The following is a 19,235-nucleotide window of genomic DNA, read 5'->3' on the forward strand; positions in this document are numbered from 1 at the left end:
TGGCCTTTCTGTCACCATGTTGCGCTTTCACACCCAGAATAATGATTCTAAATATAGAAGGCTTTGGTTTCTGGTTTCAGACTAAAGGAAAGCAGTGAACTCCACCAACCCTCTTTCATCTTAAAAGGTCATCGTGTAATCACTGTTTAGCACTTATCAAACCAAAATTGGTGAAAATGTTAAAGAGAAACAAGTCCAAAGTCACTCAATTCATCATGGATTGAAAGAAATCTAGTTGTATTACCAAATGCAGTACTTCCCCAGAAATGCAACTGCATGCCATGAAGAACCTGATGAAAACCCAGGCGTAAGAGTTCATTTACCAAGGCCACTTGATTTGATATTATTCTCAAATGCTTACACAGAATCATGGCATAGTTATGTTAAACTTTATGACATTAAATTAACTGCAGATTTTTGAATTCTGAGTGAATTCCGAGAGGGAGCTAGAGACCACACTCAGACGGGCTCCACTACGTGTGCCAGCCAGCAAACCACCTGCCCTGAACATCAGTGTCAATCACTTTTCTAGGTCAGTCAGAGCTGCTACAGTGGCAGAAAAACATATGCAGAAATTATTAAAATCATATTGGGCCCTCATTTGATCTAGTGTCTGTTTTATAGAATGTCTCTTGGATGGTATACATTTGTGGGAGAGTATATTTGTTCTTGGAAATGTATTTACTTTGTCCACTTCAGCCCACCCCATAGAAATAAGCTTAGTTTTACGACACACTTTTGGCAAAATCATGAAGTTCCAGATATGCCTCTGTGGTCAGGGTGTCATTCCCTCTCCTCCACCATCAAAAAATTAGGTATTTCTCCAGTGAGAGGTGCTTCCTCTAGTCGAGTCCCAATGCAGAAGCACTAAAGTGTACCTAAGCCCAGTTTAAACCCGAAATGCTACTGTCCTAAAGTTGCATCAGTCACAGAGATTATGGGAACTATTTCTTTAGCTTTTTTTTTTTTTTTGAAAGGCAGAGTTATGGAGAGCAAGAGGATACAGAGAGAGATTTTTTTTTTTTTTTCTGATTCAGTCCCCAAAGGTCACCTCAGCCAGAGATAGGCCGGCCTGAAGGCAGGAGCCAACAGCTGCATCTGGGTCTGTCATGTGTGTGGCCATCTTCCACTGCTTTCTTAAGTTCATTAAAGCAGCAGGGACACAAACCAATGCCCATCTTGGACATGGCATTGCAGACTGCAGCCATACCCACTCTATAGGCTACCAGCCCTCAGGCTCTGGGAACTGTTGTGAAAGGTAATCGATGTTCGCATTCCCTGATCATGAGAATCCTAAAGCCTGAGAGATTCTTCTTTATGTGTAATCAGAGATATGAATACTTGCTTGCAAAAGAACTGAAGGCTGTCAAAGATCTGAAAATATGCGTTAACAATTTGTTTTCAGAGGAGTTAACTGGGGCTGTGAAATGTTATGAGTCACATGAGTTAGAAGTAGAACTATAAACTAAGCTTCTTTCATTCTAAAATAGCTGCACCACTACAAATTAGGCATCCGTGCTCCTCTGCACGAAATACAAGTTAGCCCAGAGCAAACTGTCATTTACAAAACATATTGATCTTGTTTGAAGATGAAGATTAAACCATTATGATGCTGAAGCACTAAGTCACGGCATGTCTGGGAATCCCAACTGCAGCCAAAGACCTCAGAATTATGTGGTTCTAACTAGTAAAGACAAAAGCCGAGCATTAGTCAGCTGGACAGAAATCTTTTAGAATGAATCCAGAAACACACCGAACTGTGATATTGGCAGTGGTATTAACAAATCTACAGAAAAAAGTATCAATCCCTAAGAAAGAATACAGTGTGTATATATATGTGTTGGGGATGGAGGAAGAGGGATGCAAAAATTAGGGAAGAGCAGGTGCAGCGTGTCCACAGTATATAAACAGGAGATAGATGCTGCAAGATGTGAACAATTAGCTGGGGACTCGCAGGAATCTCTTCAGTGAGAACATCAGTCTATGCAAGCTCATCATGACATCTACCTTATTTTACCCAAATCTTAAGAGTCAACAATGTGACACCTAATTCAGTTGCTCATGTTCTTCAAGAAAAGCAGGAAAAAAAATCTGAAAAGTTCTCCAATTGCTAGGCGCCATTTAACACAAATCTCTAAGTTGACTTTCTGGTTTACATGATTAGCCTTCCTGGCTCTGATCAGCTCAGGACCTCAGGGCCCCCAGGGGGAAGCCTTGCAGATGTCACCAGGTTCATTCTACTTGCTAAGGGCCCTTTATGGTCCATCCATGGAACTTTGCTTGATACCCAACCTCATTTCACACTGCATTGCAACACCAACCTGACACCCTAAGATATCTTCATTAAAGAGCTTTCAACAATTTAAAGTACATATGAGGATAAGCATTAGGGAAGTTAGTATGTTGCCTTTTCAAATCTGAATACATACTTCAGCAGGATCTAGGAGCAAAGTGCTTCCCATCTGGCACTTCAATGTACAGTGCCTGGATATGTAACCAGAGACATGCAACCGCACATAATAACATAAATACTTCTCTGTACATTTTAATTTAAATTTTAATTATTCATTTTTCATCTCATGAATGTTGAAGAACTGTGACTCTTCAAAGAAAAGTAGTAATACTCATTAATTTTGACCCCATTTCTATAATGTTGTCCCCAGACATTTAGTTGGTTTAGTTCTCTGAATTAAGAGTTCAGCAAAAAATCCTTTCAAGATGGTAATTTCATAGCTTGCAACTCTATAATTTGCTGTTAGTTAATATCAAGTAAGTGCCCACCTAATGATATGATGAATAAAACCTGCTAATAAAATTCATTTCCTGGTAAATGTAGACACTTTCTTATGCTTTTTGTTTTTTAGTATTATCTAAACCTGCAGAAACCGTCAAGAGCACACTCTTTTTTCAAACCAGTTTTCCTAGTAGATAAACAGCATCACCAGCTACTTATTCTTTCCAGTTGGCATCTACTGGGCCACTCAGAGACCAGGGACTATTAATACTATAATTCTTGGGCCAAGACTCTATTCTTAGTCTGATGCCCAGAATACTCTATCCAGGAATGCCTTGTGAAACAGGATGACACTGCTGAGGCTGAGATCAAAGATCCTCAGGATGACCATTAACTCAGGAGTCAGCTCTGGGCGAAAGGCCTGAGTCACTCCCCTGCGTGCAGCTTAAGCCTTGGAGCCAAGCATGGCCTTTGAGATTCAGCCTAACTGGGCATCACAAAAACATCCTGGATTCTCGCGACTTCCCTTTCCTCAAATATACCACCAGGGGCCTGGAACTAATCCCCCAGAACAGTATTCCTGTGTTACTCAAACTCTCAGTACATTTGTTGCAAAAGAGGGCCATTTACTCCATAAACGGGCTCTGCAGTGACCCAGATAATTGTGTACACACAGGCAGAAAAGCCCTGGTTCTTCAAAGACTCAACACTCAGCATCAGCAGGAATCCATGCTTTAAAGTAACACATAAACCGCAGCAGCAAATCACATGTGACTTGCCTAACAGAATAATAAGGTGATCAGGTTAATACTATTTTTTTTTTCAAATTTATTTTATCTGAAATGTAGTTACACAGAGAAATGGAGAAATAGAGATTTTCCAGCCAGTAGTTCACTCCCTAAATGGCCACCACAACCATGGTTGGACCTGGCCAAAACCAGGAACCCAGAGCTTCTTTCAGATCACCCACATGGGTGCAGGGTTCCAAGCACCCGGGCCATCTTCTGTTGCTTTCCCAGGTGTATCATCACAGAGTAGATCAGAAGCAGAGCAGCTGAGAGTCAAACCAGCACCCATGAGATGCCAGCACTGCAGATGATGGCTTAACTCAATGCTATATATGCCAGCCCCAGGCCACTATTTTTAATATTTTAGTAGCTAAAACAATAACATCCATGGAACTAATAGCTAACATTGAATACAGCATTCATCATGCATTAGGTATTTTACAAGCATCATATCATTTAATATTAATGAGCAGCCTTACTATTATTTGCTCCACATGAAGAAACCAACTCATTTTGCCAGTGTTACCCAAACTAGTTCAAGTATCAAACTTAAAGCATATAAGCTCAAATCAAAGTAGCCTTAGTTCTGAGTTATGCACTTCTGCCAAGACCAAAATGTAATTATTACATTCTGGTCAGATTTCAAGAGTGAACCTTAATTTTATAACCAGCAAGTACATTTATTCTAATATTTTGAAATTCTGATTATTTATTTTGTATTGCTTCTTCCAGCTTCACACTGACATCCATGGTGAAACCGGACAAGAAAAAAGGTGTCAAAAAGATTCATTTGCAACGTACTTACGTAGTCAACGGGCTTGAGGGATTTGACTTTTGAGGTTGGGCACCCGCAGGCGGTAAGGTCAGCATAGAGACCTTCTTCCAACACACACTGATGATCACAAACGTCCTCTTGGTAACACAGGAGCCAACTACAAGATGAGTACGTGATGCTCAGTAAATTTCATTCAGCTAGCAGGTGTAAATTGGCCAATGCTATAGAATTTGGGTAGGGATAGGACATTGAAGCCATGGTGCTTAATAGCACATTTTTTTTTAAGCTATGACTGTCATTAGCTGATTGGTATTATTTCACGTGTCATGAGCAACGCTATTATTGAACATATCCATAATTTCATGGGCAGCAAAGCTAAGAATCTGAAAAGTTAGATGTCCAACGTTCCCCTAACAGTTAAGCTAAAGAGATGAAATTTGAAATAAGACATTGCTTCTAACTAGAGATATTAAGTTCCTTCAAGTACTAGGATCAAATTGTGGTGACTGATGAGTACTTGTACAGATTAGAAGTTCTTTTCAAGAACGTTGAAACTTTTGTTTGTATTCAGCTTGGTGGTTAGAGAGGCTACATTTGTAAACTCACACAGGTATACAAAATCTGTCACTTGTTCAATTGTTAATAGAAATTTTTGTAACCTTCAAAACTGAGCTATCTTCAATACAGTAATCATCAAAGGCCCAGTTAAGACATGCCCTTCTGAAAAGAAGACCTAAGGGAGAAATGAACTGGCTATTTAAATGTGGGTGTGTTTAGGTTCCAGCCGTTCATATGACCAGGATAACTGGGTAACCAGAGACGTACATGCTCTGTGACATTATGTATTATGTCCTGTCACCTCTTCTGTGTAAGAAGCATTTTCAATACGCCAGGCATGGAGTCAAGTGTTTCTTTATTTAGTCCTTCTAATAATTCTTTGAGGTAGATACTGTTATTATTCCTTTTTTCCAGAGGAGGAAGCTGAGGCTCAGAGTTGACCCGATTTGCTCAAGGTTACACAGCTGGAGTGAGGAGACTAAGCTCTCTGAGGCCTTCCAGGCACTTACACAATCGTTAGGACTCTGACATTCTTTATTCAACTGTCATTGTATGTTTCTTACATGAAGAACTGGGTCTGACTAACGTGTCCTAAAATTCAGGTCAGGAAATGTCTGCTTCCAGAAAATGCTCAATGTTTCTCTTTTTCAAAAAAACAAAAAATATTTTATAAGCTATTTTCTTTTAGTGGAACAGAAATCCAGCTAAATAATACTAACAAAATCATTTCAGTTCCTAGGTACCTTATTTACTTCTTTCTAAAGAGATGCAGATAACCTATTTAACTTATTTTATACATGCTAATATCACAAAATTATATTCTTTCATAAAAATATAAAAATAAGAATACAAGGAGGCTCAAAGCAGAAGAGCCCACAAACTGCGTATAATGGTGGTTGTGCTACACTGGTGAGGACATTTGCCATCTATTGCATACCAGAAATGACTGCCAAAGATGAAATACTTTTCCAAATCGTCAAATCCTCTAGTTTGTTTTTTAAAGATAAAGTAAAAAAAAAAATTCTTCTGCAATATAGCTTACATATAAGTATTGACCCCCAATTTTTTTTTTACTGTAGTGCATAGGTCAAAATAAATAGCATTGCTGGTTAGAGTTAGCTTGGTATAGAGCAAGGTTAGTAAAATACTGCTGGTGGGCCAAACTGGCCTCACTGCCCATTTCCATACGGCCCAAGTCAAGAGTGGCTTTTACATATTTAAATGCTTTTTTTAATTTAAAAGACTATTTCATGACATGTAACTATTAGATATAATTTGAATTTCAAAGTCCATAAAGTGCTACTGGAACACAGTCATGGCTGCTTATCTGCCTATCATCTATGACTGCCCTGTGACGCAATGGCAAAGTGCAGAAGACAGTGAGGAAACACATAATTAAGTAGATGTTGACAGGGGGAAAACAAGGAACAATACAAAGACAGAGAATGGACAGGATTGTGAGACGAGCTGATGCTAAAGGCTGAAACAAAAGTTTGAACTTGGTCTACTGGAAATAGAGAATGACTGCAGAAATTATAGCAGATTAGTAAAAGTATTAAATTGTATGTTGGGACAAAAAATGGGCCATTATTGCTTTGTGGTAAACACTGGGAATTATACAATAGAGTAATCAGAAGCCTGAAGTTCCCCAAGTGAAAAAACGTGAGTTTATATTATCTATTGATTCAAGAGAACAAGGAGATGGCTAAAATAAGATACTCTGAAGGAAAAAGGGATATTTTGCGAGGTTATTACATTCGATACATAGTTAACCCACAGAAATGCATACTTAAAAATTGTTAAGTCTGTAAAGTTTGTTATGTTTACCTCAATTTAAAAATAACTATAGTATATAGTTTAGTCTTCAAAATCTCATACAGTTGCCTATACATGTAAAAAAAGATTCCATATATGGTTATAGTTGTAAAAATACAGTATTTAAAGTAAAACAAAACAAAAAAAATTTTTTTTTTACATTTTGCTTGTAAATGTAGGAAGTCCTAACACTGAACCTTATTTCCTCCTTTGTGAAATGGGATAATGAGTACTTGAAACAAAGTTTTAAAAATTTAGAAGTAATATGTTTTACATGTGCAAAAATAGCAGTCTTTATGGCCTTCTATACTAATATAAAATATGAACATTCGAAATATTTACAAAATAATCAAAGATAGCAATGAGAAGAAAAGCATCAAAAGGATCCCAACGTTGATTAATTAGCCTTGCATGTTTCTGTATTCCACGAATCAAATATAAATTCATCAAAATTAATAAGAGGCAAGTTAGTCATTGGCCAATGGAACAGAATTTTTTAGACTCACTCTGTATGCAAAATAGAAAAGATGACTCTGTAAATTTAAATTTAGTTAATATGTAACAGTAGAAAGCTTACTAAACATACTTACCAACCCCGAAGAACTTTGAAAGAACACGGTGTGAATGAAGTCATATCAGAAATTTCATTTGTAATATCTATACATTCACCTTGGAATCCTGGTTTACTGAATGCTTTGAGCTGCAGGAATGACACAATGGTTATTAGAAAAAAAAAACATCAATTTTTTGCCATCACAGGCATGCAAAGTGCTGAACTTATGTTTTTATCTATTATCAAAAGTTATTCTTAAAGTCATATTGTTCTTTCCAAGAGAGGAAGTCACCATTTGTTTACCATTTTTATCCAGGTCTTGTACCACATTGTGGACACAGAGTCCCACAAAACAATTCTACCTATCAGAGTCAATCAGCATCACTTTTCCAGTGAAGGTGGCCCTTGCCCATTGTGTCAAACGTTCTTTATCCACTCTGGTGAAATGAGACGCATAAAGAAAAAAGCAATCTAGTGCTAAATACCAAAAAAGATCTGGATTTGTTTGGGGGACAGATGATGTCACTTTTCTGTCCCAAAGTCTTTCTGATCCCCAGTTAGGATCAGAAAACAAAAGCATGCGTGCATGCCCGTAAGTGAGCATGCAGGTCTATAAGAGTAGCAGCAGGGGGTAGAGGAGACCCTAACAGCGGGATTAGAGGCAGAGTTATGACGAAGAGGAAAACATGCGTGTGTCATGTCTTTCAGCTTCCAGGCTTCAGTTTTCTGATAACAACACCTTCAATGTACAGCTTACAGTTATGTGCAGCCATGGTTCTACTGTAGTCCTTCTTACCAAGAAAAATCCAGAAAATCTGAACCATAATTCCCTTTAGATTAGTCAAATAATAATGCACAACTCCAGTGGCCTCGGAAACAAGAAACTTCTAATAGAAAAAATTAATTACCTACATAAGCATTTCATTATACACTGGAGACTTGAAACAACACAGCCCAGAGGTCCACCTTGCACTGACAGGCTGGCTATGGCTAAGAGCGCATAGTGAATGAGCTTCAGCTCCGGCCTCTCTGAGGCAGAGCTGTCACTGAGAACAATCAATGCCTTTGAGTAGTGATGTTCATCTCCTTCAGTTCCCCAAGTTGTCTTAGTGATAAAATTGTTGCCTGACTCTGATTTTGCTCTGACTTTGGCGTGATATCAAAGATTAACTAAAATCAGAGAGGTGAAAGAATCGACTTCTATTATACAATCACACTGTAGCTGGCCCATTGAAACACCAGAGGACTCTGCCTTCAGATGTGATCCAGGAAGCCCCTGTGACAGCCCCGTGGGTGCACAGAGAGGCCGGCAGGACTAAGTCCAGAATCAAGACAGAATCACACATTCTAACGTGAAAGTTTCTAAGACCTGAAACTACAGAGTTCATCACTTCTAGCCTCTACAAATGGAGCAAAACCTGGCGCATGTAAGTGTTATCTTAATTCAGAGTAATATTAAGAACAGCCATATCAGAACACAGACCACAGCTGTTTTCTCACACTTGTACTCCCAGTTGGTTGAATTACTTAATTTTATACAGCTGAGTCTAAGATTTATACTTCAACATTTTACCATTTCTCTAAAACATCCAATTCTGCACCACTGACAATGCAGATTTAGCATTATCTCACATAAGTATACACACTGGCCATGTCTTTTAGTATGTCTTCAGATAAATAATTAAAATTCATACATATGCAAACAAGAATTTAATTTGCTGAGTTAGTCTTTGCCAAAACTTTAGAAACCTGATTTCAATTAATTTATCTGAGTTTTACTTCTACCTACTTACCCCCAAAGTGACATACAGTATATGGTTCACCCAAAATTAGCACCCAGAAAAGTAACACATCATTCTGACAACCTTGTAAATGCATCAAGATAGAACAATTTTCATAACAATGTTCTGAGGATGGTTCACATAGAAACCAGCCCTATTCTTAGTAATTATTACATTGTGGTTTTTACTATGGATACAATTAAATGACAGTGCCTAGGTAAAATTACGTTTTTGGAGGAACAGGTAAATCATTATGCTATTTTTCCCGTCCATATTAAATGGAGAAAAAAATTATACATATTAACTCAGGTTGCTGAGAGCCTAGGCCAAGAATCAAATGAACAAGAAATGAATATTTTTTTAAACTGCATCCACCCCTGGTGTGACTTAATCCCAAAGCAATTTGTAATGTAACTTTCCACGTGTCTTAGAATTCCCCTTTGAGGCTGAAATAAGCTTTCTAATGATATTGTACAAATGCTTTTTACTATGCAATTTTCACTTATATTAAACATAAATAAAATGTGACTATGGGTATTTAACCTGACATGACAAAAACTAAAAGGCCAAGAATTTAATTACTGACGAAACACACAAGCTGGGTTCAAAAATTTATTCCATCATCTTTTAATATGATTTTATTTACCCCAATACTAAAATAATTTCTACGAGAAACCTTCTTTCCCCTTCTCTAATTCTTTGGCTGTCCCCCATACAAAAATGAGGGTTGTTAAACAAAGAAAGGCCTTGTTTCCATTTCCTATTACATCACACCTTCCTCACAATGCAGTATTATGTACTTTTCATGGCAGTTACAAATCCAACAATAATTTTATTTCTCTGATCAAAGGAGGCTTTCTTAAACAGTTCTTCCTATTTCTGTATGCTACACTGCAGATCTGATCACAGCATCACACACATGCACAAAGTGTTTTCTTTCTATTCCTCTTGGATCTTACTAACCTTTGCCTAAAAGTAATTTTATTAACCTCATACGTTGACCATAACTACACACCTTTGATCACCGCAGAATCCAAAGTGGCTAAATTACCCAATATAAGAAAAGAGCCATTTGCTTCCCTTACTTGGGACTGTATATAAAATGGAAGAGAGTCTGAGCACTTAAGGAAATCTAAACTTTCCATTATATTTGCAAATGTATTTGAAAAAGATTCTAGTTACATGGGGTATTTCACTGGGTCAAAGATGGAAACTGCTCAGAGTTTCTAGAGGAGACTGCCTTAGTCAAATCTCCCCCTGAAAACTGAATTCACTTTTCCAAAACTTATTTAGTAAATATTCAAAACTTATTATGAGAGAGAGAGATGATGATGATGATGATGATGATGATGATGATGACAATATTAAGACAATTTGCCTTCTGTCTATCTTCTGTTTTGCCTGAGGGGAAAATTTTTAAAAAGCTCCCACCTGCTAATGATGAAACCTATAAAGACCCAGTCTTTCCTGAGTTGGTGATGAGACTTAGTGACATTTCTAGTTTTGATGAGAAACCATCTCCTTGACAAAGGACTGTGTTCTTTCAGAATCGCAAGACATACTTTTCTAAGCTGTTTATAGAAGAACCAGCAATAGTTTCTTTACTGCAACTCTCACACTGTGTAGTCACCTTCAGACACACCTATATTCTGGATTTTTCACTCTGGGGGGTTCTCCTGAAAATCATCAGCATACAAACTTCCTGGCTTCAACTGCTATTCTTCACACACAGGGAACATGAACGCCCCATGTGAGTAAAGCAGTCTGTTGGGCTGGCACAGCTAACTGAGAAGGAGAAAGCACTTGCTAGTTCCTGAATGGGACAACAGGCTATCTGCCAACACACCTCTGCTTACATTTAGCCAAGTACAAATAAGAACTCCCCAAAGCGAGGTCCACTGGAAATAACAAGAGCCTTGACACTGGGTAAACTAAAAGGGTGTGTCACGTTTGTAATTAAATTTCAACTTATCATAAACCTGTCAGAAGCATGCAGGTGACAAGGCAGTAAATGAGGCAAATCCAGCAAAGTGAGGCAGGGACTTGTTGCTGGGCGTCTTACTGCTGCTTCCTGCCCTTTCAAGTTGGACTGGAAATACTATCAAGAAAATCCTTTCACAATCTGCCCCAAACAAGGAAATCAAAAAACAGGAAGAAGGAGGCTGAGAGACCCAGAGAGCCAGAGCTAAAAAGAATGGGACTTTTCAACTGTTCTTTAAGCTCAGAAAGTGTGCAGTTGAAATTATTCTCCTTTAACTCTTTTATCTACTCCTGTTATTTTGAGACATGTTCCAAAGTTCTTGTAAAAATCCACAATGGGGAGTTTCCAAAAATCAAAATAAAGACCTGGCAGGAAATATCTCTAAATACAACAACTCAATTATATTCAGAAAGGAAATGTTTCCAACAGGCCTGAACTAATCAAAACTAAAACCTCAAAGCCTTGTGAACTGAAACACAGTTAATCACAGTGGATCTGAGAACCATAAACACTGACAGGAGAATGAAAACACATACACACTCAGGAAAGAAAGTCAGTTATGTAAAGGTAGTAGATGCCAAATATTTACAATTAACCACTATACTTGGATTTCTGACAGTGATTTTTATGAATGTGTTATTCAAAAGGAACTAGAAAAGACAATATCTTCTATTCCCTTTTCATGGTATGGCTTTACTGATCATAACATGATTTGTCTTTCTTTGATTAAAAAGCCTGAATATCTGATTGTCAATTAATGTCAAGCACTAGAGTATGTCTAATTTTTGCTACCTCTAACTGTGTAATATGGCACTTACTGAAAGATGGAATTATTAGTGACAATACAGAAGGAACAGCAGCATAAAATAGGCACAATATCTGGCCCTCAATGGAGAAACAAACGTGAGGCTCCAAGGATGGCTCGCTGCCCTTCAAACTACTTACACACTGCAAGGGAAAAAGCAGCATTCCTACTTCACCAACTGCACTTATTTTGATGAAGGTATTAGAAATCACAGTTAAATAACCAGATAAAGTCACTGACTACTCCATGCTATTTCCTCTTCCAGACATAGGCAACTGTACTATCAAAGAAAGAAAAGAGTTGTCCATCAGAAAGAGTGGCTCAGTTTCAAAATGATCTTAATTGGTCATAGGTGCAACTCCATCGTGGTAACACAAAAGGAACCGCGTGGCAATAACAAAGGTGGACACTCTTGTGCTCAATCTACCATAAAAGCTATCCGAGGGAAAGGAAAAAATGTGGGAGAAAGGGAATGAACATTGTTAGTAAACCATTTAAAAATGATAAATTAAAAACTATTTCCAACATACCAAATGTGGAGGTTCATTTATCCCAAGTGGTTCCTGCAAAATACATTAAAATACTTTAAACATTGTCATCATATAATCTTGGCTAGCTTTTCAGATGTTTTGAAAATAATCCTTTGAAAGGTAAATTCTGAATGCTTTGAGCACAGTACCAGATAACTGAACTATGCCCTTCAAAAAATAACAGGATTTTCTTATAATAATTCTAGTGTTTGTAACTCAGTTTGAAGAGTGGCTGAATGAAAATGTGCCTCAATGACCCTTTTGAAAGTGAGAATTTGTGATCATTATTTCACCTGCACTCTTACTGTTCTGTAGCTAATGTGCTATCCAAATTTGCTACAACTTTGTAACTTTTCACACAAGATTACCCTCTCCTTGTGGAATGGTTTTTCTCCTTGTAAAATATTCCTTTTAAACCCTTAAAATATCACTGAGTAAATTCTGATTCTCCCCAGCTCCCCAGACCTACCACTTTCCCTGACTCCACACTGCTGCCTGCACACTTCCTTTTCATTAGACACACCATCATTAATTGCATATAGATTTATCATCCCCTCAAGATGAGACTCATCAGGGCAGTCTTATCTTTTATCTCCAGTGATGAGCAGAATAGATACATCAGAGACACTACATAAAAGTTGTTGAGTGAATAAATTACAGTATCATTTCAATCATGTGTTAATATCCATACTACCTCTCTATGGAGTCTACTAAAGTCTGTAAGATAATTCATTTTCTGTTTTATACATAGACGCATGATTAAACACCTTTACTTCCAAAACAGCTCTTCCACACTCACACACTTACATGTCACAGATATTTGCTATCTTAATATTTCACTCACCAGCTGGACAGGTCGTATTGACAGGATTGTATTACTGGATCCTCCCCAGTCAAAAAAGCATTTGTATTTGCCTTTCTCTAAAATGTATTGTTCCCCACAAAAAAATTTCTGCTGGTAGGCAACCCATCTGTAGGGAAGGTGGGAGGGGGGTAGAGAAAAAACAACAGAGGTACAATCAAGCAATTAGAATTATAAACACCAGTTTCTCAAGGTTATTAGAGCAGAGGCCAACTTACACTCCACTTTTAACATGAATGGATCTTGTTTCACTGCCAAAGCCAATTTCTTCTAAGTCAGGAATTTCCTGATTTGTAATGTCAATAAACTTCCCACTTTCTAGGTCAGAATCAAACAGTGTGATGAAAGATTCTATAAAATTCTAAAAAGAGAAAAAGTATAAGAGAACATGTCTTTTGCTTTTATGCACTGCCATGTTTGAACACAAGATAAAGCAGTCCTGGGATAATTCTCACACATATAATGCTAGAAAGGTTTTAAGTTATAGGAAAAATAAGTTTTAATCATCAATCCTAAACAGTTTAACCACGCCCCCCCCAAAAAAAATTAGCCTGAATTTCCTTTAATCAGGAAGTGATTTTTATCATTGAAAATTGGTTAAAAAATTGGAAAACCACTGGGACTTACTGGCTATCCCATGTAATACTACTTGGAAAGAAAACTGACGTCTCACCTGTGCATAAGATCAAATCTTACATGAAATAAAGTGTCTAAATAATGTATGACAGACAATGTAGGAGATAACTTATAAACTGAAACTAAAACCCAGATAAAATTCACTTGAAAATGGTTTATTAGGGACAGGCAATGTGGTTCAGGAGGCACCTGGAAACCTGCACCCTGTATCAGAGTGCATGGTTGGTGTCTTAGCTACGCTTACAACCCAGCCTCCAGTTCATGCATGTTGGAAGGCAGCAGAAACTGGCTCCTGTGTTAAGGTCCCTGACGTTAATGTGGGAGACCCAGAGAGTTCCATGCTCCTGGCTTCAGCCTAGCCCAACCCTGGCTATTACAACAATTTGAGTAGTGAGCCAGAAGATAGAATAGCTCTCTCTTTGTCATTCTTTTAAGAGCAGAAAGTAATTAATTAAATATTTAAACTTTTTTTTTTCTGAAACAGCAAAATGAGAATAGGTTACCAGAAAAAAATTAAGTTAGGTAGCATATTGATAATAAAGCTATCTTAGAAAAACTCTCAATATATCTGACAGATAAACCAGCAAAAGACAGGCAATTCACACACACACAAAAAGTGAATCTCCAGTTTTACTAGTAAATTAAATACAAATTAAAATTATGAGATGGAATTTCGTCTTTTTAAGAATAAATATGCAGTTTCTGGAGAAGGCATTTGGCCTAGTGGTTAAGATGTTGAGTACGATTCCCAAGTCCTATGTCGGTGTACGTGGATTTGATTGCTAGCTCCAGCCTCTGAGTCCAGTTTCCTGCCAAGCATATCCCAAGAGTCAGTGGTGATTCAGTGATGCATAGGTAATTAATTGGGCTCCCGCCACTCACACAGAAGACCCTAGATCCCACTATCACCTCCACCTGCGAGTCCCTTTGTGTATCCAGAGAGTAAACCAGGGATGGGAGCTTTTTATCTGTCCCGTTTCACTTTCTAATAAATTGTAAAAATAAATAAATAAATAAAAATACTCAGTTGTAGGCAGCTGCCGAGGTTGCAAATGTTACACTGCTTGGAGAAAAACAGCCAATAGTTAGCAGGCATTTTGGACCTGGTTAAGGTCAAATCTGTGTTAACTAAACCAGTGTATCAGCACAACTGCCTATGTGGGGAGCTTTGAGTGCCAGCAGGTGGCAGAAGGTAAGGGGTGTGAGGCCAAGATACACCATCCTGGTCCAAGGCATGCCACACAGCACTGTGCCATGAGTGGGTTACTGACTCCCCAGGGAAGGGAGTAGGTGGATGTGTCGGAGTGGTGGTCGCTGAGTGCATGTTTGGCAGGGGAGAAGTGACTTGTGGGGATTTAATGACTGGACCACTGAACTTGCCAAGCAGGTGAGCGAGCTGAGATGGGGTAGCTTAGAGAGCGTATACTGGAGGACATGTCTGTGTCAGGCCATGTGAGAGACCTAGGTTGGACTAAGCAGCATCACCTGAAGTCAGCTGGCACACATGAGAGCTGGGACTGGGAGGCATGCCTGGCGGGGCTAGGACTCAGCATCTACCCGCAGATGTTGGGGCAAGGGAGTGGGCTACGTCAAGCTGGGCCACAGTATCCTGAAAACCAGAGAACATCTAGGGGGCAGATTCAGTGGGGGATTTGTGCACTTCCTCCTGTGGGACTACACCATCTGCTGGTTTGCACAAGAGCTGGGGGTGGTGACAGGCCAAGCCAAGTTAGACCATGGAACTCACTGTCACTCGCAGGAACTGAGCCTAGGAGGTGGCCAGGTAGCTCCAGGCTGCAGCACATGCTGGTACATGCAAAGGCCAGGATTGAGAGAGAACCATGCCAAAGCAGGGACACAACACCTACTGCCATGGGTAAGATCTGGGGCTTGCAGCTGGCCTAATTTTCTTGGCCCACTCCCAGCCCCAACTCTTGTTCTCCCCAGAGAGAGCTGTGGCCTAGCAGGGGAGTTCCTCAAGCTCCCCTATTAGGCCAGCTGCTAGGCCACAGCTGCTAAGCCACAGCTCTCTCTGGGAAAAACAAGAGTTGGGGCTGGGAGTGGGCCAAGAAAGGCTGCAGCACTTGTCAAGCACACGAATGGACCAGGTTGGGAGCAGGCCGGGGCAGGCCATACTGCAGCACCTGCTGACACACAAAAGCCAGGATGCAGTGTGGGCTAGACTGCAACACTCATTGGCAAGATCTGAGATGGAGAGAGAATCATGGCAGACTGAACCATAGTACCTGCTAGTATGTGCAAGACCAAAGCCTGGGAATGGGCCTGGTACAAGAACTTTTGGGACTCACTGTGTTAGGATACTGCTTCTACAGGTCAATGTGAGAACTGGGAGTGAAGGCGGTCTAGTTCAGGCAGTGCTACAGCATCCATCGGCTGACATGTGAGCTGGATCTAGGGACAGGACAGGCAGGGCCAGGCTGTTACACCTGCTGGCACATGCAAGAGCCAGAATGGGTGCAGGTGGCCAGGCTAGATCACAGCACTCAATATCAAATAACGAGACTAGGTGTAAATTGTGTCAGGCTGGACCATAGTACTCTTTGGCAGGCGCTAGATCTGGGGATGGAAATGGACCTCTTAGGGGAACTGTAGGCATTCCCCAGTTGGGTTACAACTCTTCCTCCTCAGCATGACAGTTAGGACTGGGGTGGACCAGGATGGATAAGGTGGCACGTGTGGAATGGGTCTGAGGATGGGGAAGGATGAACTAAGGCACAACACCCATAGGTGTGCAGGAGAGCCAGATGGTTTGGATGGGCCAGGCTAGGCTGTAGCACTGGGGTTGGGTCTGGAGCTGGTCTGGTGGGTGTGTTTGGGATCACTCCAACTAGGCCATGTCACCCACTGGTGTCCATGAAGACTGGGCCTGTGGTGATTGGGCTGAGCTAAGTTGCAGCACCCATTAGTTCACATGAGAGAGGGTTGGGGTGGAATTGAGCAGGACACTGTATTTACCGGTATGTGAGTTGGCTGTTGTAGGTGACAGACTAAATCTGACCCTGCACAAGCTGGCACACACAAGAGTCCAAGTCTGAGATCAGGTGAGCTTTCCTGGAAGACTTACTAACCAGACCTCTGGAATTAAGTCTTGGCCACAGGTCAAAGTCACAATATATATGGTCCGAGCTTGGAGTGCATGTGTCGACACTGAGCCTCCTCAGTTGCTAATGCTTGTGTTGTGGATAGCATGCCCGGATGCACACAGGGCACCTAACAGCCAGCATATCTAGACCAGCAGATGGTGTCAAGTGCCTCATTTGAGGATAGAAATCAGAACAGGATGGACAACTCTCCTGGCCACGCTTTGCAGCAAGGGCCTGGGCCAATGGATGCACTAAGGTAGACTTTGTCAGCCAACAGACCTTACAAAGATTTTCTCAACCCCAGCGTTGCAAAGCCAACAATTTCACAGAACTAACAAAACAACTCAAGTATCATCCTTGGAACATTATTTCTCACACTAGGTTCTCTAAAACATTGTCAAATGACCATCCCCATCCCCGGGTGCTGATACAGTTTGACAGCAAGGAGTGGCCTCCTTCCCTCCTCCTTGCCCCCAAGAAGGCACAGAGTAAAAGACAGGAAGTAAAAAGGAGTAAAATATTCGTTCCATCTTCCTCCACACCTCGACCCTTCCCACCTAATCAGGGACCACATGCACCTCTCTCAACTATGTAAATAATATTAAGGAGAAAATTAAAAATAACTAAATAATCCAGTTTCATCAGAGAATATTTCTGGCAGAATACAGATTGAATAACTATTTTGGAAAGTAATTTAGCAATATATGAAAAAGAGTTATATTGCTCAATTTTCCTGACCCTGAAGCCCCATTTTAAGAAAGGTTTCTTAAACTAAAGGTTGAGCAATTTATATTCATAAAGATTACATATATTCTTCAAAATAGTGAAAAGCTATCTCACATACATGCACATACACATATTCATTTCATAATACCATTTTCCAGATGAATAATTCAAGGTTTAACAGCCTGTATGTCCTCTAAAAGCCCCAGAATAAGCTTCCCAACTGGAGTATAGAGATGGGTACAACCTGAGTGCCCATCAGCTGACCTGGTTATATACTGACAAGCCTCCAACACCCAAGGCATTGAGGCTTGCCTCTGCTCCCTGCCACTGTGCTGGAGAGTTAACCAGGTCAGTGCTCCTGTGAGGATTTGTGGTGGGACCTTGTCTAGTCCTACAGAGGGAGCACAAGGGGAGGCGTTCTTCAGCAGTTTCAATGACAGGGATCTCTCCACTACCACTCTTTGGACTCTGGAATTGTCCATCTCTATTTGTACTTCCTACCTCACCTAATAGTCCCTGATTAGGAGTAGGGGGCAGCTCATGTGTTCAGCATCATGTGATCGGCACTATGCCTCCAGAGGCCACATACGCAGTAACATTAAATATGCAAAATTGAAAATATTATAAAGCCAAAATAAATTTCAACTCCCTTCTCTGAAGTGACCACAAAATGCTCTGAGAGTCACAAAGAGGTTATCAGGTTGTGGTCATCCTGGTTTTCAACAACACTGAGAAGTCCCAAATGTGGAATTCCATTGTTTCAGAAGAATGAAAAACGTTGTAGTAACTTCAAAAATTATGCTTCATGTTTTTAAGGCTCTTTGACAGCTTGTCACACTCTCAGCTACAGCACATCCTATTTTAGAGAAAACTAAGAGTAGCTACTTTAGGAGGCCTAAAGACAAGTCTTAGGGACCAATAATTTGATTACTTTCACATTTCACAAAATGCCTCGGTTGGTTGGGTCCCTGAGCTCTGCGCTGCAAGCTCCAGAGGACAGTGTTTTATGGAACTCCGATGGGGGTCTGGTGTACTCAGCAACACAGGAGAATGGGTGGTCTTGCTTGCAGATCATCTGGTGTCAGAGCCCTGGTATCAAAGACTGAAAATCATAACAAAAACAACTCCCAAAGCTAAGCTGATATAAAACTGATGAAAAGCAAGCACACCAAAAAAATTCTATTGAGGACGCCAAGAAATAAAAATTTGCTGGAGTCCAAATATTCTTTTCGAACCTCTCTCTCTTAAGGGTCATCAAGCCAACAGATCTGAATGACTCATTTGGAAATAGGAATAGATTTCTGGTTGTCCTCTCCAGAACATTCTGGGACTCAGATCACTTTTTCCCCAAGGAACATGGCCGGTATTTGACCTTAGTATATCCACTGTGTTCTGTATACTAAAGCCAGGATGTCTTAGAACTGCGTTACAGTATGATTTTTCTTTCTGTCCTCCTGTTCATCTCACATTACACTTTGAGATTATAGATGTGTAGTTCACTCTTTCCCAGAGAAAAGACCCATATGGGGCATCGCAGAGATGGCCCACGTCAGCTCTATCACCTTAAGCAGGTATATCACAGTCACA

General features: G+C 40.0%; 1 protein-coding gene across 1 annotated transcript in view; it reads right to left on the minus strand.

Annotated features, from left to right (window-relative positions):
- Window positions 1-19,235, minus strand: part of CRYBG3 (crystallin beta-gamma domain containing 3) — a 118,577-nt gene that overhangs the window by 17,274 nt on the left and 82,068 nt on the right. Inside the window, exons 13-17 of the mRNA XM_040980602.1 lie at window positions 13,401-13,543; window positions 13,165-13,291; window positions 12,321-12,353; window positions 7,261-7,370; window positions 4,328-4,454 (exon numbers count right to left, since the gene is read on the minus strand). Of these exons, the coding sequence (XP_040836536.1) occupies window positions 4,328-4,454; window positions 7,261-7,370; window positions 12,321-12,353; window positions 13,165-13,291; window positions 13,401-13,543 (540 nt within the window). The remainder of the gene's footprint in view (window positions 1-4,327; window positions 4,455-7,260; window positions 7,371-12,320; window positions 12,354-13,164; window positions 13,292-13,400; window positions 13,544-19,235) is intronic.

The sequence above is a fragment of the Ochotona curzoniae genome, unplaced genomic scaffold, assembly GCF_017591425.1.
Source record: "Ochotona curzoniae isolate NIBS_2020 unplaced genomic scaffold, NIBS_Ocur_1.0 contig_3498, whole genome shotgun sequence".
Classification (NCBI taxonomy): Eukaryota; Metazoa; Chordata; class Mammalia; order Lagomorpha; family Ochotonidae; genus Ochotona; species Ochotona curzoniae.